The following is a 20,695-nucleotide window of genomic DNA, read 5'->3' on the forward strand; positions in this document are numbered from 1 at the left end:
CTTTTAAAAAGTCCCCCGGTCATCATTAGGGAACAAGTGTGATATTTAAGGTGAGTGAGGTGTTAAAGGGGAGTAACGCGAGGTAGAGATGCCTGGCTTGGCTTAGGAAATTCAAGCGGTCCCATTAAAAGGCTGAGACTAAACAGAGTAGCTTTAACAGCTCACTGGGGATGACAGCTGTGCGCTGGTGAAGCTGTGCTGGTTGCTTTGCCAGACGCGGAGACATGGTACCTCGAGCAGGCTTAATGATGGAGGGAAATCGTAAAGGGAACCTAGCGTAAGGTGGATGTAGAAGAAAAAAAAGGCAAGGCCAAGCTATGCCATTCATGATGCAGATGGAGAAAGCTGTTCATGTTTGCTGAGTTGATGTACCGAGATATCACCTTCTAGATTTGTACATTTCTCAAATCCTAACCTGAGGTTTGCGTCCCCGGTTGACAAAGGTACAGACTGGATTGTAAGCTCCTGTCCCACAGACATACAGCTGGGTCCGGTTCCATGGTTCAATCAGACGGATGAAGTTTGCACACTCCTCCTGCAGACACAATGACAAATAAAGAGCCATTCATAGCCATTTTACTGGTCCACCTCCTGCAGATTTACCGAAAGCATAAGTCTAAGAGGATAAAAATAAACCAGTAACACTATGCTTCTCTATATATTTGGACAATCTATTAAACTATCTGCCAGTGGTGTTGTGCTCCCCACCCTGGCCTGGCAGAGAGGCGGATGGTGCGATTCACTCTGCTCCAAGCCATTCCTGTCTCCTTGGCGAGACAGAAGGGAACCAGCTCTTTTACTGGGCCAATTCTGAACCTCACAGGTGATTTTTACAGGTTCCTCACATGTGCACAATGGAGAGAGTTGTGTGCTTTTCAGACTTTGCGTTTGAAAAATGAATTTTCTTTTTTCGCCCTATCAAGTTGATGGAAATCACCTCGGCTGAACGACCCTGCTGAGCTTATGAGTGCTGTCAACAGGCGTACTTACATTGGCGTCCTTCCCACTCACAAGGCACTCCATCCGTCTTCGTTCGGACACTGGCCAGTGGATCTGCGATGGGGGAACAGAGGACGTTTTATAGATACAATCCTACTTGTTATACATCACTGCCATTTATGAGATTTTGGGGCTAAAACTGCAAAAGGCATATCCACCCAGGCCAATATTAGTCCTTTTGGGATTGCCATAACCCAATTACAGTGTTTTAATGACCCGACACCAGAAAAAGTGCACTCCAGCAAAAACTAGATGTGAGTTAACCAACATGGGTGCTGCTGGGGCAATAGAATAGAACATTTTGCCCTGGGGGCAGCTGCTGTAGCGCTGAGGTAAAGGCGCTTGTTTAATCGCAGTGTAACAGCTCATTCGGGGGCTACAGCTTAGGAAAGGCGAAGCATGGAAATGGTCTTACGATATGCGGGTCCTTGTTGATGTCATGAAGGTCCAGGGACAGGATGTGGTCCTTGCTGCCAACATACATGCGGTCATGGTCCTCATCCATACGCAGGATCCGGTAGTCAGACGTGTTGAGCAGGAAGGCAAAGTGATGAGCAGTACCAGTGGATCTCAGCTCTGAATGGAGACAGAAATATACCCATTAATGACAGCTGTGGTGCACATGCACATTTTCACGCACACATACATGCATGCACAACTGACACATTCCTCATGCCACTCCTGCATACCCGTGTGGAGTTATCTGATGGTTTTCCAGCAACACTGTTGTAACTTAACACCACACATTAGAGACAAGTGCTACTGAGTATCTGTCACACTGTGTTGATGGCTTAATACCGCCTGAGTGGATCAGAGGATCTAAGTCATCAATGGCTGTCTGTGACTAGTCGCAACTCAAAAGAGACAGACATGGTAGTTTGACAGGTAGATATAATGTTTATAGACCCCGACCTATATGGGATATTTGAGACTGATACCAATGCTGATTTTAGACGGGAAACATTCATTCATGATTGAAGCTAATATCGTGAGTTTTTGTTCTGGGTTAAAAAAATAGACCTTTTTCTGTATTGACTTTGCATGGATTCTGTACCACATTTCTTGTACAAATGACTTTGCTTCAAGAATATTGAACATTTTTATACAGTACACATACAAGGTAATACTGTCAACCAATTCTAGAAATAAAAACTGGGAAATTAAGAATAAAAAGAAAATGTAAATAGCTAAATAAACTATAATATCAGTCATGTCCACTACTGTATTTGAATATTGATTTTAGGGCAAGAGGGTAAACCAACACAACATGAGACATATCTACTTAGGTAGCTATAGGAAGTCGAACATGTCTTTTAAAAGATCTACACATGATAAAAATAAACAAATAAAATAATGTGCTCTATACTGTAAAATGTCTGTAGACCCTATGTGTAGACCTCTCTCTCTCTCTGAGCCATTGTAACAAGCTAGCCCCATAACAAGCTAGCTAACTAGCCAGCAGCTGAATGAGTTAAATTTTTATCATTGAATGCTTCAACCACACACTCTTGTCCGACTGTAGCATGACGCATTAGCAAGCAAGCTAACAATCCAGCTAACAAGCAGCCAAACTGCTCGGAGGACAGCAGACAGCAGTTCCAAAGACAGACAAGCTAGCTAGCTAGCTCCTCCAGGTAGGCTAATTTGTGTCTAATTTGTGATCTGACAAACAGTAACATTAAATTTATCAAAACAGTTGTAATTGAACAAGGCAGACAGCTGCAGTAGCTGCTTTTTGTTTGAAGTTTAAATGTCCGCTTGTTTTTTATGTTTTGTTTGTTTTTCTATATATTAATAAAGTTTATTATTTATAGTCGGTGAATAAAATGAGTTCAGGTAAAAACACTGCTACATCCCTGGTTGGACACCAGGTCAGAGGAGTGTGTTTTTGGCAATGCAAGCAGTCGACTAGTCCTTGCATGTCAAGAGTAACCCAATCTTCCTATAGCTCTGTGCTGGAGTGTTTGTTTGATATGTTCTTCTTGGTTCACTAACCACGTACAGGCAGGGCAGAGAGGCCACCTCTAAGACAGCAAAGGCCCCATGCCACACCGTAGACAAACACACTCCTCAGGAGTCTATAGGGGAGAGGCATTCGAGGGTGGCCCTCACATATTGTTGGACAAACACAGAAGTTTTATTCAAACAGCAGGAAAGTCACATTTCATGGTTTAGCTTTATTCTACAACCAGCAGACCACAGAAAGCTGAAACAGGGAACCACACTTTTGAGGTTAACCCGAGTTCTTTTGTGTTGATTTAGCAGCCAAAAATGTGGTGGAGGAAAACCAAAGGTAAACTGTCAAATACAGTTAGCTTTGTTTCACTGTTTACAAATGACATTTCAGAGCCGAGGTGTGCCAGTGTATAATAAAAGGAAGGCAGTGTGCAATGAAGCCAATTGGACTTCCTCAACTTATAAAAACAAGAATTATTTCAAGACTTGAAAATGTTTCGGGCAGTTGATGAAGAACCACATATATTTTGCAAGCTCTGTATGCACAGTCATGTTCAGTATGTTTGAAGTTACTGAGAAACATTCCTGTGAGGTTGTTAGGTGGTTCTGAGGAAGAGGCCTGGACACCAAAGCACGCAAAGCCATCAACATGTCCACCATTGGGCCTTAAAATAAACACCATGTAGAGACCTTTTTAAACAGACTCCCTATGGAATCTGATATTACCAGTCTTTCCTGCCAGATCTAAATTTAACATGGGGTTACGTCAATAAGCAACGATTAATAGCATTAGATTTGCTATATTTGTACAGTTTGATTTAATAACTGTGCCCACCAAAGGATTGTTTACAGGTCAGCAGAGTGATTGACAGCTGTCAGAGCCCACGGTAGAGAAGATGCAACATGTGGTCGGTCCCTGTGATTATTTGTGTTGGAGACTTAAGTTGAATGATGAGTCCCTATACACTCTTGCTGTGTTTATGTGCGTGTGTGGACTGCGCGAAACACACCGGATAAGTACGCATTGCACACACACATTCCGAAGGCCAGTCGAAGCCCTTCCTGAAGCAGGTTGTCAGCAACTCCTCAGTCTGTGTTTGTTGTCAGAGAGTAGCTGGATGGGACCATCTGTCAGCTGAAGAGGGAATGTGAACAGTGCATAGCAACAACGCACCCTACAGAGAGCCACACATTAAGAAACAAACACCTACGTAATGTAATCTCATAATCATACGATAACGCATATGGAATCTGAATGTGCTCCCCAGCATGTCCAAATTTCTACGTCACTACAAAAACTCAACACTGCAATGAACTCTGGAGAAATCTCTTTCTTCACACCTTATCCTCCGTATCTAATTGTAATATAAACTACATCACAGAGAGCAATGCCTGTTAGATGATGGTGTTGGTCTTTTATTATGAAAGAATAAATCAGAGCTGTGGAAAAGTATTGCAATGTGTTGTGTAATTTTAAAGAAAAGCAAAGCCAAAGTGAGAATACAGCAGACAGTCAAAGGACAGAGACATTCAGTCTAAGCCCTGTAGAAATTTTAATTCTGCCAGGGCAAACACCAGCGCTGGGTGGTTCAATCCCGGACCACCCCAACTCTCCACTGGATCAGCTATCTTTTTAAAACCTAGTAACCCCCTGTGACCCTTGGCGTTGGGGTCAGACTGGCTGAATTTGAGTTGCTAAAGCCACAAACTGATGGTCCACCTCCAGTAGCTCTATGGCTCTCTCGAGCTTCACTTCCACAAGAAAGGATCACAACTTAAAGAATTGTCCAATGTAAATATTGCCACACGGCCACTGGTTCTTCATCATTGCAATAGAAATAAAATGTCTGTATTTCTATATCGTTTGATAATATATATATTCATATTGCCCAGCCCTAGTGTTTATTATCAGTTTAGATGATGTAATTGTGTATCATGATATCTTGATAAATTCGATTCTAAGTTTATACATTTCCATATTAGTCCATTGCCCATAGGCTCCAGCCCCCCCGCGACCCTAGTTAGGATAATTGTTTAAGGATAATGGATGGATGGATTATCGCCCAATCTTAAAGGGGTATGATTGAACTTTTTCCCATGGTTAAGTGTTAAAAATGTCAACAAAAATCATAATAAACATATAGTACTGCATTACCTAAAAATAAAAAAAAAATAAAAAAAGGGACCATGACCAAATTGAGAGATAAGTATATTATCACAGTCCTCACAAATGTTATATATGGAGCTTTGCTAAAGCCTAAATGCCTTTAGGCCTTCTCATACCATAAGAATGAAGCTTTTGAAACCTCTCACCATGAGTTCTGGTACAAAAACTGTGAAGTCATTCGAGCCATCAGACATCATTCCCTATTCTGTCAGCCTCTCAGCTCAGTCCCAAAGTCAACCTCCGCCTCAGGCAGGGGCACATGTTATTGTGCTGCTATAAAATGTTGATTAAGGACGTATAATGGCAGCAGACTGAGCTCTGCTGCTATGCTGCCCCGGGGGTCAGGCCGCCTGTGAAAACAAGACCAGCAGGTCTCTGGACTGAGTCCGGTGCCAGGCAGACACCCAGTCATAACCAGCTTGGAGAGAGACATGCAGAGAGTCTGAGCTGCTCTGTGCCAGAACAAGAGGGATGCTGAGAGGTGCCATGAAGAGGAATTTAAAGAGGAATGAAGAGGAATTTGTAGGTTTGTGTTAAAGCATGTTGTACAGTAATTCCCAGACGGTAGCAGAAGCAGGTTTTTGCTTCCAAATGAGCAGTAAATTAAATTTGTAATAAGATCCCTGATTTATTCAACCAGTCACAGATACATTCGACTCGACCACAGTCCCCTCAACACACAAATACATACTCAGTAGCAGATTACAATTTTAAACAGGAAAGGCTCAGAGTGGCTGAACCTCTGTTCTCTTTGTCAGTCACATTAGGCCATGACAGCATTTTCCGTACACACGGGACTTATCCTGGAGATTTAGAGGCTGGGAGCCATGTACAAGTGTGTCTATTAGAGCCAGATAAACTCTTAAAGTAGCCCATTACTGCGTGTACGCTTTAGGTTCACTCTGGGGGGTCTGCACACACACACAGCAAGGGCTTTGTTTCAGGAACGCACCGCTTCCCCCTGTGGAATGGCAATGGCTCTATTAGAGGTGAAAGTAAGCCGGTGAGGGAACCTGATCCCAGCACTCAATGTCTCTCCTGTCAATCTCTCACTTTCTTTTTTTATGCTAGTATGCATGCACTTGCAAATAAAGAGTAAGTTTATGAGACATCATTTTACAATGTAGAATACAATATGTATTCTGTATACAAACTATTGTATAGGAGTGTACAGAAAAGTTAAGTGATTACACAGGAGAGAGCTCTCATTCCACACATGAGGAGGCAATCCAGTCTGCTGTCTTCAGTCTGCTGAACACAGACAATCCTCTCCTCTCTCCCAGCATCTCAAGGTGCTGCTGGCTGACACAGCCCACTGCCGGTTCCCATAACCCAACACTCTTCTCTGGCAGCGAGAAAGTTTTGCGCCGTCGTTTAAGAACAGGGAGCTGAGTAAGACAAGTCCTGAACACGTTCTACTTTGATGTCAGCATCAGAGCCAGCTGATGTATCATACACGCCGTGAGAGACAGATTGAGACACTACCATGAAGATTCTGGAGATGTTGGTGCACAGCTCGTCTCACAGGCTGGAATCAGTGGTGGAAAGTCACAAAGCACATTTACAGTTTGGAGTTGCTTATACTTTGCTTGAGTGTTTCAAAATGCCCCTGCTTCATGCTTTATTTTCTGCTTTAGTTCTACAGGAACAAGTGTAGTTGTACTGAGTGTGAGAATTTTAAAAAGAGATTGTTATGAGTTCATTAATGACACTGTATCTGTTTACTATCTTTAACCGCTCATCCTTTGCAGGGTTATGGCTGAATCCAATCCCAGCATATTTAATGTCAAAGTCAAATTCACTTGTTCACAACTCACTTATTGTCCAATGTTCATGGTTAGAAACATGGATGCTAATTGGTTGGGTCTTTTCATTGCCTATGGCCTACATGCATGTGCAGCTCGATTATGGCATAAATCATAATCACGATTATTTTTAGTCAATATTAAGATCCCGATTATTTAATACAATTACTCATTGACTTTGGAAACATCATGCATTTATTGAACTTAATTTGAAAAATAAATAAATAAACATACTAACTGGATTTTCTTGAACTGAGAAACAAATAAAAATAATAATATAAAATAATAAATAATACATAATATACCCGCACCCTAAAATAAATAAAGGATAAAGACAGATTTAATAAAAATCAATAAGATCAACTATGTTGTAACATAACTTTACACAAACACTACCTACGTACCTCAACATTTAAAATATTGTGTTTGCATGAAAAACAAATGCTTATAAGTGCAGCAGGGAAGTCTAGCTCGCAGCACTGAAACTGGTCCAACTCTAAAACAAGAAGCCAAATAGTGAAAAGTACACAGATGGTTTAATTTATTTATTGGCCAATATATTTTTATTGCACCCATTTGATGTATCTTTTAAATACAGGTTGCGGTGAATTCATTTACTGTAAATCTGGTTTGGTGGGTGTACGCTGTATGTGGGGACTTGTGCAGGCGTGTTTCTTACTAAATCCTCAGCTGCAGCAGTAGAGCTGGTCAGCAGCCTGTAGTACAATACAGCAGTTGTACTGGGAGGTACTGGACGTGTCCCACCATCCCATTGCAGCCCCTTCCTCAGACCATTATAAATAAGACTTGTATTTTTGTCAGCTTGCCTGGTTAAATGAGCTATAGAAACATGCCTCAGTGTCAGACTGAGCCAGCCCTCCTCCTCCGGAGAGAATACTTGGCTGCTGACGGTGATCTCCGGGGCTGCAGGACTGCATGTTAAAGCATATCTCCCCCATCTTAAATTAATAGCCAACGGGCCGAGTTTACTTTGGAAATATGTTTGGACAGGAAAAGTTCACTGGCACGCACTGCACTCTCAAGATCACATCCCCAGAAATAAGAAAACACACTGGTTAATGCTGTCTTATATGACATGATTTCCCACCACGCTGTCACATAAGGGAAAGAGGAGACTGGATTTTATGGATCATATTCAGCCGTTAATGCAGCCTACTGCGTCGGTAACATCAGAACTTCCTCTCATTAAAGAACGATTACTGCACCAAGCGTGACTAAAACGTACACAGCCCACCCTACTCATAACTTTCCTGGCAAATTCACGAGAAGCATCGGGTGAGTGATTGGATCATGGAAAACTGTGGAGGACTGTGCATTTAAACAAAACATAAAGAGAGAAAGAGGGAGTAAATACACATCCTGGCACTTGACAGCGCAGTGCACACTCACTACATGACACTGATATGGGTGTTCCACCCCACTGCATATTTCTCTGGTTTCAAATTGGGTAAATTAAAAGTGCAGGCCGCTGCCAATGTCAGTGCAGAGCAAGTTGCTGCTTGAAGCCTGCACTTCTCTCTGTAGAGAACTACCGAAGGTGAAGAGGACGGTGGGGGCGGTGATGGAAAGACACAAAAAGTTTGCGGTCTGCTGCTTTGACACTGAACAGGAAGGGAGCGATGAGCAATGTGGAGCCAAGTGTGTAGCAATCACCTGCTCCATTCACGGGTCTGTGGTTTTCCCTTGTGGAACGTGTGGTCGATAATTAGAAACTGCAGCCACTGCACCAGGAGTCCTTCTGTCCACAGATAACAGTAAAGCACTAAAGCTGGAACACATAAACTACATCTCTGATTGTAAAAAAGTTTGGATGCTTGGGTGTGAATGAAACAGAATGTACCAATTATAACCTTTTTGACATATATTCAAATGGTAACCGTTTGCTTATTCTGAATTTGATGACAGCAACACATTTTTAAAAAGTTGGGACAGAGGACAAAAGACTGGGAAAGTTGTAGAACCCAAAAAGAAACATTTGGAAAATTCCACTTAACTGTTTAACTGGTAACAGGTGATAGTATCATGACTGGGTATGAAAGGGGCATCCTTGAAAGGCTCAGTTGTTCACAAGAAAGGAGGGAGTGAGGTTCCCCACTGTGTGGGAAAACAATCCAACAGTTTCAGAAAAACGTTTCTCAACACACACTGGCAAGGACTTGAGGTATTTCCCCATCTACAATCCATAACTTCATTAAAAGATTCAGAGAATCCAGATAAATATGTGCACTTAATGGCCGTAAACCCACATTGGATGACCTCCGGTCCCTCAAGCAGCTCTGCATTAACACCAACATGAATGTAAAAAAGACATTACTTAATGGGCTCTGAAACACTTTGGAAAACCGTTGTTTGTCTCTGTATCTATAAATGCAATTTGGCATCATGGGTTACTGTCACATCTGTAAAGGCATCATTAATGCTCAAAGGTACATACAGGTTTTGGAGCAACACATCCTGCCATCCAGATAACATCTTTTCCAAGGACATCCTTGCTTAATTGAGCAGGACAATGCAAGACCCAAAACAAAACAAAAAAAAAAAGCTGCACTCACTACTAAAAAGCATTTGCGTCCCAAAAACACTGACGTTCTAAAAGGACTTACGTCCTAACAGGACTCAACGTAGTATATGCCACTTATTCTTGTTTATTCTTGTGTTGTTTCTCGACTTCATCCTTGCTTGTGTTGTATGATCTCTCAAATGTACGTCGCTGTGGATAAAACCGTCTGCTAAATGACATTGTAGATTGTAGATTGTCGAAGACACATTCTGCTACAACAGTACTGCTTCAAAGGAAAAGAGTGTGGAAAACAACAGTGGTACACATGCACCTGTCCCAACTTTTTTGGAACATGTTGCAGGCCTCAAATTCAGAATGAGTTTCAAAGCAGTTTGTATATAACATATACTGTCTTTTTACAGTTTTCAATATAATATATGTCAAAAAGGATTATCAAATGATCACATTGTGTTTTATTTACATTATAGACAGCATCCCGAAATTTTAGAGTTTTAAGATCCATTCCAGTGAAATAATCAAACTGATAATTCTTTATTTAGTCTTCTAAGGTTGTGACAGAAATACCCCGTTAGCCCCTGGCACATCATAAACAAGCTGCACCACCTGAGCAGCGTCCTGAGGCACTTTCCAACCCGTCAGAGAGAGGTGTGTTCGTTCACACACACCCGAGTGACAGGAGTGATAATTAGGGTGTTTAAGAGGGGGCGGGAGAGGTGGCATGCTCTCACACATCAAAGGCAGCACTTGTCAGGAATCCTGGCCAAATATTTTGAATGCTGTCAATGCAGAGGAGGAAAACTCCAGTTAAGACAGTGTCATTACTCTTTAATTTAAAAGTAATGCTGGAGCTCTGCACAAAAGACATGTTCCTTTGTTGGAAAATTGCGGTGTTGCCTAGTTAGCAGTTGGATGGACTTTTAACAAGGAGCAGTAATGAGTTGAGGTGCCACAGTTTTAAGAGACTTGCTGGACATGACAGGCATTACCTTATGGAAGGCTCAGACAAACTCATTAATTTCTATGAGTGTTAGTCAGTAAATATTTAGGAAGTGTCTGCTGCCATGCACCTGAAGAAAAAGGTGCATTTGTTCTCTTGAGCACAGGTTAGGTTCATAGTTACGATTGCCAAAAAAAAGTGCAGTGGTGATATTTTGGGCTTATTTGAATAAATTGAGGAAATTACTACTTAGTTAGTCTGAATCATTGTGTGTAGACTGTTGGTATAAGCCTGCCGGACCCCAGCACTGACAGAGCACTGTGGAGATAGGTCTAACTATGTGAGGCTACTACTTAGTCAAAGCAAATAAAATTTAAGTCTTTGATTCCGCCAACTCCACTGAGCTGATATAGTAAATGGGGTGCACTTATATAGCGCTTTTATTAAAAGCACTTTACACTACACTCTTCGCTCATTCACCCATTCACACACACATTCATACTGGTGGCCGAGGCTACCAGGGCACAATGGTGCCACCATTGGAAATTCATTCACACACCGATGAACGCAGCATTGGGAGCAATTTGGGGTTCAGTATCTTGCTCAAGGATACTTCGACATGGTCATGGTCGGGGATCGAACCACCAACCTCCCGACGACCCGCCTACCAACTGAGCCCTGATACCATGTCATTTGACAATTTATAGACCAAACGATTAATCATGAAAATCATCATCAGAGTAATTTACAATGCACACAATCTGCAGACCTATCTGAAAATCCCAGAAAAAGTATGTTGACATGGCTATGCATCTGTGTCGACTTAAAATAACAATAGTTTCAGGCAGATACTTTGATCTTTAATGATTATTTAGGAGGCAATGTCAGACTGAAGATGTAAACAGAGTGTATAGAAGTGACAATTGTGTCTGACATCAGGCAAATCAGCTCCTGAAGTTAACTTAAAGGTTAAACTTCACTTTTTGTGGTATTTTACTGGTAACTTACAAAGTCTCTTGCCAAAACTATAAAAAAACACCAAAAAATATAAGCATCTACTTTTTTTGTGTGCACATTTCACCAGATAGGATGAGTTTTCAGATGAGTAGTTTGTTTTTTGACTGAATTTACACAGTAAGGGTGGAGTTGGCTCATATCCAGACGCCTGTATCTGTGGTTCTCGCCCTTATCTTAATCTAGCTTAACTTTCTCACAGTGATTTCCTGTATCTGCAAGATAAGAAAGTGCCTAATATAGGGGCAATCACTGCGCTCACAAACATGAAGATGGAGATTAAAGGGCCCTCTTCTGCATACGGACAAGTGTGTGGCCGCTACACTGGCACCTGCACTGCTATCTTGTTAGCAGAGTCACTTCTAATCAGCGGCTCTCTGGGCCCACACTGCCTTCCTTTACTCTCCTTCAACAGCTCCTTTCAACACGACTTGTCTTCGTGTCAAACATTTACATGAGTTATTTGGGTTTGTGTAAGCTGCACGCTTCAAAGCCAGCACAGAAGTGACACAGTTGTTAAAGAATGCCTGTGTGATTACTGCAGAGTGGGGATGAGGTTAGCTGTGCTGCTAAATGAAAAGCAACGATAACAGCATGCGAACGCAGCAGCTGCTCGCCTCGGCTTAGTCACTCCGTGGGACAGAGGATAATAAAAGCGGTCAGAGGCCTCGGCCACTGTGTCACATCAGATAGGACGCGTCATTCAGCAGATAACAAATATGCAAGGGCACAGGATCCGGAGATATGATCTGACCCACTGGTAATGCCAAAGAGCCTGCAACACAAAGGAATGGTGATGTTTTGTGATGTGGTCAAGCTTCGCTGAGTCTTCTGTGTATGTGTATGTGTATGTGTGTGTGTGTGTGTGTGTGTGTGTGTGTGTGTGTGAATCTTGGTGGAGAGACTCTGCAGTTTGCTGCTAGGAGAGAAAACACAGACATAACAGCATGCCTGTGCAAACACCTGCCCCATACATACAAAGCATCAACACAAAACACCTCTGCTCGCTGTCATCTTACTTCCAACATGGCAAAATCAACAAGATGATGACAACAACAATGCTAATATAACGCTACTCCATACAGGTACTGCAAATTGAGAAAACACAATTTATTTCATTGTGATCATCTTGACTGTATCACTTTAATAAGGTAATTTAATTAAGTAAGATGAAGAAAATCATCAATAAGGGGTTTTAAGTTGCTCTTTAATCCTCTGAACCCCACAACCTGTTGGTGGGTTTTGAAAGGCAAATTTTGTTTTGAAAAAGTCGCAAAAATTTAAACTTTTATCATAGCCAGAAACTGCACAAACAAAAATTCCCAATAGAATTTCATATTTTTAACACATTTTTAATTCTGGAAAAATAACTAAATCAAAGCTTAAAATAGTGATGTTTCATCAAAATTGCCTTACTCTAAGTGTCTTTTTTTTAATTTTCCCAAAAATAAACTTTTTGCACAAACCAGGTCCTGTAAATTACATTAAGTTCTGCGCTCCTCAGCACAACTGGAAAGCCACGGATGACTTGGCTGACATCAAAAGACTAAAAATTCAGTGAAACTTGGACTGAACTGCAGGATGTTTACACAGAGCAGAGAGGAGAGGACAAGAGAGGCTGGAGGATGAGCTTGTAGTTTGTATGTATAGCATGTGGAGTTCCTATATTTTCCAGATAATACTTGAAAATGCTGTGTATATATAGATCAATTTTTTCCTCAATTTTGATATAACAAGTAAGTTATAAAAAATAATATATATATAAGTTGCCCTTTTCCTTTTTTTCTTTTTCATGGCATTTTAACATTGTTCTACTGCGCAAAAGACAGAGAGAAGAAAGCTTCAAGAGACATTGTAAACCATACTTTCTAGCTTTTTTCCACAATTTCTGCATGAAGAGGGCATGTATGTCAGAAATTCAGTTTTGGCCCCAAATCCAGTGTCGGTAACGTGTTACCAACCCCCACATACCTTTTCACTGTGAAATGAATCTCTAAAAACAGAATAATATAAAACTGATGTGACTCCCTGGACTTAGCTATTCATGGCATGTTGTTTGTATTCTGTTGCTGTGAGTGTTCTCACTGGGGAAAAGGTGTCACCCTCACTTGTCTGAACACATGTTGAATGTGATCCGTCATAATGGATCTACACTAAAAGCGCTGCCATGTCACACATCATTAAGCAGCACTTCTGACCTCACATTATCCAGAAGTTGCACCATGATGCTCTGTGAGACGTGACACCTTACTGTTTTACACTGTCGCCACCTCGTTACCGCCGCACCCCGACACTCCCCTGCCGACCTGGGGGGGCTCACCCACTCTATAATTAGGAGTAGTGCTCCGCCCCTCCTCTGTTCAAACCCCCCTCACTCACTAATGGCACCAATTTGTATTCACTGTCAGCTCTGATGAGCTCTCATGTGGAGAAACGGCCTTATCACAGGGCCTCTGGCTCCCATCACCTAAGCCCCTCTCCTTCAGCCTGCCAAGCCCAGCGTGCTGATGGACAGGCAGAGGGGGTGAGGGGGCAGGGGTGTATGTGGGGAGGAGGTGCACATTTGTCTCCATTTTTATGTAAACTCTTGTAACAGCAGACAGATGTGCTCTGCTACAGAATCGGTTTAACAAAAGACGACGAGGACCTTATATCACAAGCACCATCACTGTGTCTTCTTTTAAATCTTATAAAGCCAATAATGTGCACTGCTGGACCTCTCTCCAAACAAATGAACACCTTTCTTCCTCAATCTAGCAAACCATGGAGCTCCAGCTGAGGAGGATGTGAAATATGGAGAACTAGCAAGGAAGGAGATCCTCCCATGAGAGTCTAGATCTAATCGCACACATCTGCACAAACATGGCTCTGTTTTAACTGACATGCGTTTTATTAACAGTCTCTAGCTCAACAGTGACACATCTTGCCCTGTTCCCATCCCACATGTCGATTCCTGCAATCCTTCTGCAACCTCTCCTGGGGATGTCCCGAACCGATCCCAGAAAATCAGTTATCGGGGTCAATCAAAGCATTTTTTAACTGATCAGTATCGGCTATTGAGCCATATTTTGCAAATCCGATCCTTTGTTTTGGTGTTTTTACTCATAAAGCGTTCATGCACGGCAACACAACAAGTGCAGCCATCATCAACTTCCCACTGTGTGTCTCTCCTCTTCTCTGCTGAGCTGTGTGTGCTGGGCCCCGCCCGCTGGGAAACACCACACTCCACAAACAATAGCAAAACAAAGGATGAGACTGTTTATTTATGTTATTTGCCGCATTTATGTGCTCTTGTATTGTTTCAGCTCAGTGTGCGCTATGTCTCATCTGCTCGAAGGAGAGAAAGACAGCAGTGCCAGTGCTAATTGTCACTGCAAGTGCAACAACAGCCCAGCACGCAAAAAGCAAACAGTAGTCTTTTTTTTTTTTCATTTAATCCACGCAAAAAATTATTAAAATACACAATCATCAAAACCTCATTCAGGCTGCACCGAAGCAACAAACACTGGAGGACAATTTTAAAAGAAGAGAGAAATTACCTCAAAAACACACACACTTTTTCTTTGCAATGCAGAGGTATTCAGTTGTCAAGCATTTATAATTGGAATTGATTTTAATGCCTTTAATGTACATGAACTGTGCAGCTGTTTTATCTGAAATATCTGATCAGGACTCAATAAGAAATGACTTGGATCGAGTTTAGGGCAAAAAAATCTTGATTAGGGCAGCCCTAATCTCTAGGTCCGTGATTGTGTATCAATCACATTTTTCAGTCACAGGAGACTCTAGTGAAATGTTACTGGTTGCTGCCTCGATCTAAATCTTTAGATTATCTTAAATGACACAAATCCCTTAACCTGCACTTTGATAGAACCAGCTATTTGCAAGCACCGGTCAGCAGGGCTTCTGCAGCCTGTGCCAGGAGACGTGAGGTCAAAGATCACTGGGCAGCAGTGGCAGCTCTTTATGTTCTGGTTTAATCTGGGATTAGCTCAGGGTCAGGGTTATCTCTCCTCCGCCTGAGTGGAATCAGGAAACAGGGATTGCCTGGGGTAAAGTGGCATTACTGGATGGCCTGTCCAGAATCGCAATGAGCCTGTGTTCAACAGGGGTAAAAGGGAAGAACGAAGGAGAGAGTATATGCTGAGAATGACTCACTGGACTCAGGGTTGCAACCTCTCTGCCATCACTCTAACACTTCCCAACCCTGAGTTCCAGCTCAGTGGAGATCCACATGTGAATTACTACACCCCGTGAACCAATGAATCACTGGTATATGGTATCTGTCCAGCCGCAGTTACAGTATGTGCATACCTTCTGGTTTCCTGAGTGCATTAAGCATGGTAAATCCATTTTAATGCTGATTTAGTGTCGAAGCCAGAGGAGGCAGCAGGCAAGCATGCACTCAAGTGTTTATATCAAGAGAACAAAGGAACAGCACTGCAGAACTAACAGAAGAACTTTGAGGGAGCAGCCACAAAGACTAAACATAAAGCCTTGGCTGAAAGAGGCCTGTTACCTTTAGCCTCCCTTATCTTTACCTGGCATATCTCAGCTTCGTGTCAGACTTTAATCCCCTCATAGTGGACACACTCAGAGGCACAGACACACTCTACTGTCTCTGGTTCTGCTGTCTGGCTGCAGAGGATCTGTGCAGCTGGGAGAAACAGTCAGCTTTGAGTCCAGAACAGCCTTGTAGTAATTAAGATGGATCTCTCTGTAAAATGTAAAAGCTAGTGAAAATGGAACTCTATGGGAATGTTGGAAGATAAAGACTGAAACACTGCTGCTGCTGCTGTAGCAAAACCAGAACTAGGTGATATATATAGATACAGGAGACAGACAGACAGTAGTCCTCACAGACCCCAATGTCTTCTGGGAAATGCATGTCTCTTAGGGGTAACTGTTATAACTGTAACTGTTATAGTGAAGTTACTGACATCTAGGAGGCAAATTACAATCCAACGTTTAATGGTAAAATTTGAGTTCTGACATGGCCCTTTTGAAAGGGGTCCCTTGACCTCTGACCCCAATAGATCTGAATTAAATGGAAATGGGTTCAATGGGTAGTCACAAGTCCCCCTTTTCCAGATATCCCCACTTTAAAACAATCCCATGTTTTTCTCATGAAGTATAAATAATTTATTGTCTATTGCATTTGAATATTTCTGCATACGGGGTTCCCCAAACACTCTTGAAATTGCATAAATTGGACATCACTAGAAAACCGAGAGTCTTGTGGATTTAAAAAGCCACATTTTATTAATGTGTGATGATGTTAGTCCCCAAAGTAGCCATTTAATTGTAGTGAGACCATTTTTTAAAACGTGACTTCATTGTATAAAATGAAATTATGGATGGCTTTCCTAGATATTTTGATGCATGCAATCTCCAAAATGATAAAAGTTTTTGATTCCCAATCACAGCATGTGTTTTTTCTATGGTATTCCCCAATGTCTTAGTGTTTTAATGTGGTATTCTGGAGGGCCTTTTGACCATTTTTATCAATTCTCAAGTGGCCAAAAATGGTTGATTTTAGCACCAAATCTCTGTAACAAATGGTTTCAACCCAAAAATTGTTGAACAAATTATGCGGCATAATTCTGCATAAGAATGGCCATATTATATTAAAATGTTATAAGAATTAATTAAATCTAACCTTTCAACATTTGAACACACATCTAACCAAAACACAATGTTTATTACAGGTTTATGGCTCTATTAGGCTGTATGAGGGCTAAGAAGAGTAGCCCATTGGAGATGAATTAATCCACTGTGTCACAGCTTTTGGTTTCAGTCTCTAAGTTCAGCTGTATCCAAACTTCTGAAAGCTGTTGTCAAATTTCAGCAACAAAGTGATTTTTTAAAAGCTACATCTACAGTGGCTCTGTCAATTTTGTAAGAAACTGCTCAGGGGTTTCCATGGAAAAATATTTACTTTTCATCATGAATGACACTGACTCTCATAACTGTTATTAAATGTTGTGATATTTCTGCTATGACAGGGAATATCTTATGTTAATGTCAACTGCCAGACACAACAAATTGCATCAAAAGACATCAAAAAGGTTAAAGCTGCCAGAGGCTGATTTCCAGCTGAGGTTTTCAATTCTCTTTTTTTCTTATTAACTTCATGTCGACTGTTTTCCATGCTGTGCTCTTGTAAAGTCACTTTGCATCCTCTGCAGTCCAACTACTTTCCATCCAAATAGGTTTTTATTTGTAACAATGGAGCAACATATTCTACTTGCAAACGGTGGATTCAAAGAAAAGGGGATTTCTTGGCAGCTTGAATCGACCACTGAGAGAACTATGTCAGGCAGAAAACTGTCTCAATGCGACAATACATTTATGTGTCTCTCAGGTGCATCCTGACAGGCCAGTGGGAGATTTACAATTGAACAGACACAGGATATAGCACCCTAATGTATGTGACACCAGTGGCCCTCTATCATGCCCTGTGGTTATGAATGCCTTATTTGTTGGAGCAGTGTGGGGTCACACAGTGGGAGGCCAGTTGTTGTAGCCCCTTCCTGAGAATGACAGGAAGGCAGGACATATTGTGACAGCAGCCATTGTGGCTCTGGTCCAGGTCTCTTCCTCCCACCAGTCTCCCGCTGCTCCTTCAGTCCTGAGTAAGTGCATGTGGTGCCACCTCAGCGCTTATCTTCCTGTTCCTTGGGGGGCCTTGGGTTGGCCCATGGAAGCCTTTACCATTTCATTTGTAGAGTTTCTCTGGCCTATTATCAGTCACATTTAACAAGAGGCAGATGATGTTGACGGAAGCAGGAGGCTAATGGGACATCTCTCTCGTTCATCCCTGCTTTGAACAGGGTCAAGCGATCAGTTGAGGTCCGATGCGCCCTTGATTCCCAGGCCTTGGGGACAGGAAGTGGGATTAGAGGACAAATCCCATTTTTCCACGCGTATGTCAGCAGCGTCATCACATTTTGCCTCATCAATTACTTTCTCTTTTCAAAGGGCGCTCATCTGAAATTAAGGCGATAAGTCTTTTATAAACAGCTTTGTGTTTTTGGTTGCAGCAGCCTCGCTCGGTCTGTCAGCCAGGGGAAGCCTGAAATGGTCTGAATCACTAACACAACATTACGTCCAGGGGAGACTGTCTCCCTCCCTCTGTGACTCTACTCTCCAGTTCGGCCATTTGAAACAGCTCTAAACCCATGATTTACTGACACGTCAAAACACTTTCTCTTGCTTGCAATGCAAAGGTATTCAGTTGTCAAGCATTTATCATTGGATTGATTTTAATGCCTTTATTGTACTTGAACAGTGCAGCTGTTTTATCTGAAATAAAGATCCCCTCTGTTACTGTTGCTAGGCCGGACAAGCTTGACAAAAAGAACCATGGAGACACCTGCAGTCTATATTAGCATTCAATTCTAAGTTTCGTTTTTGGGCTTCAGGAAAGAAACCACCAGTTGGGTTGATAAATGTCTTGTATATCCAAATCAATAACACCAAAAGCTACTTCAGGGCCACAAGTAGCCTTACAGAGATACTATAATAAAGTAATGTTAGCCTTGATATTTTCCTGCTCAGGATGACTCATTCCATCGTAAACAAAAAAAATATGTAACCAAATTACGTATCTGTCCCTTCCATATCTATTTGATATTACCACAGAAATTGTGAGTAAGTAAACCTGGCTGACGTTAATGATTTGAAATTAGGCTAACTGCTCTTGATGTTGCTAGCTACTTAGCTAACATAAATTATGTACTGTGTCTGTGAGATTGTGACATGATTAGGGTATTGAGTGAAACTTTTACAGGTCCCCCAAGCCACAAGCTTTTTTTTTAATGATATTTGAGTTCACCAGCAGATAGTAGATTAAAGCAAAGTACACAGTTATCACCTTCTGAATGTTTTTGGTTGCTAGCTGACCATGTGGAATGGAGCTTGTGCTTGTGACTCGGTTAATATAGCCTGAGCCAATAACCCCTAATATTTCCATTTAATTCCCACTACTTCCTGTTAATTCCCAGGAAAAGTATACAACTTGTTATATTTTGCAACCCTGGTAACAATACAGTGAGAGCAAAAGTCACTGATTCCGTTCTATCTATAAGCCTGCTGTTGGTAAACCATGGTCGTTTTAAAGGGCCTTCTCAGGCTCTGCACTCTTATCCTCTTTCAGAGTCAGAACGAGATAATAGGTTCCCTTAAGACGTGAGGAATCAATCTGCTGGGAGAGGTTTTGTCTCCCACTGACCTATTCATGTTTCTAGGTATTTTAGTGCTTCTATTATGGTTGATGTAATAACATTAAAAGTATAATCCAGTATTTTGTGAATATTAACATATGAATATGTACATGTTGTCCATAAACCTAACCCTAAATCATGATCTCAATATTTCATTTTAATCTATTCAACAAAGCAATTTGCATGATATGAGTGCATCATCTGCATCCATCATTAAAATTCACTCTTCACCTGGATAGTTCCACCGAGTGTTATCTGTGTTAAGACTGTTATTTTGGCAGACCACACTCTATGCCCATGTAAGGTGGTGTTAAGGAGATAGAGGGGCAGGGGGGTGGTGGTTTGCAGGGTCAGCGAGTTTACCAAGCCGATTTAGCTTTCCCAGTTTGTCACTGGTAATCTCCCTGCAGCTAACAGGGTGATACAATCAGCCCGATAACTGCAGGAGATGGATAGAGAGAGAAGCAGACAGAGTGGGTGACAGAGAGATGTGTGTGTGTAAGGACCTTATCCCTCTGTCTCTCACACAAACACACAGATAATATGTGTAGCATGCACATGTACACACGCAAGTTAAGCACCTCACACACAACAAGTGTGACCTGTGATGGTTTAGACATGCGGCAGCTGGAGACACAATGTAATCATGAGATGCAACAATTCTGTAATGAATACAAATTGAAAGTGTCCAGTTTCTCTACACATGCCAAACCAGCAAGGAAATATAAGTGAGGTAAATCCAGATGGAAGGTACAGAAAGCAAGAAGCGTGTGAAAGGTTTCTATTGGTCCCTCTGAGGTGGAATATGGAGGTGTTTGCTTTGGCAATGCTGACCAAAACCTCAGCCCTCAGAGAGAGAAAGAGAGACACAGCCAAAGCATCCTCGTTCTCTTCCTTCTGTCCCCCTCAGTACGGCCTCCTTAAAACCCTGCCATAAACACTTCATTTCTTTCCCATCTTGGGCAATGTGCTTTCTGAATCAGGGGGGCTTCTCCTGTTTTCTCACATTCCCAGCCAAATGGAATTAATTCAAAGAGGTCGGACAAAACT

At 41.8% G+C, this 20,695-nt stretch overlaps 1 protein-coding gene across 4 annotated transcripts in view; it reads right to left on the reverse strand.

Moving 5' to 3' along the window:
• The window catches only part of LOC131968451 (semaphorin-3F-like), a 78,959-nt gene that overhangs the window by 26,616 nt on the left and 31,648 nt on the right, over positions 1 to 20,695 (reverse strand). For all 4 annotated transcript variants that reach the window (XM_059329341.1, XM_059329338.1, XM_059329337.1 and 1 more), the window contains exons 3-5: positions 1,415 to 1,575; positions 991 to 1,053; positions 416 to 535 (exon numbers count right to left, since the gene is read on the reverse strand). In XM_059329341.1, the coding sequence (XP_059185324.1) occupies positions 416 to 535; positions 991 to 1,053; positions 1,415 to 1,575 (344 nt within the window). The remainder of the gene's footprint in view (positions 1 to 415; positions 536 to 990; positions 1,054 to 1,414; positions 1,576 to 20,695) is intronic.

The sequence above is a fragment of the Centropristis striata genome, chromosome 3, assembly GCF_030273125.1.
Source record: "Centropristis striata isolate RG_2023a ecotype Rhode Island chromosome 3, C.striata_1.0, whole genome shotgun sequence".
Taxonomy (NCBI): Eukaryota; Metazoa; Chordata; class Actinopteri; order Perciformes; family Serranidae; genus Centropristis; species Centropristis striata.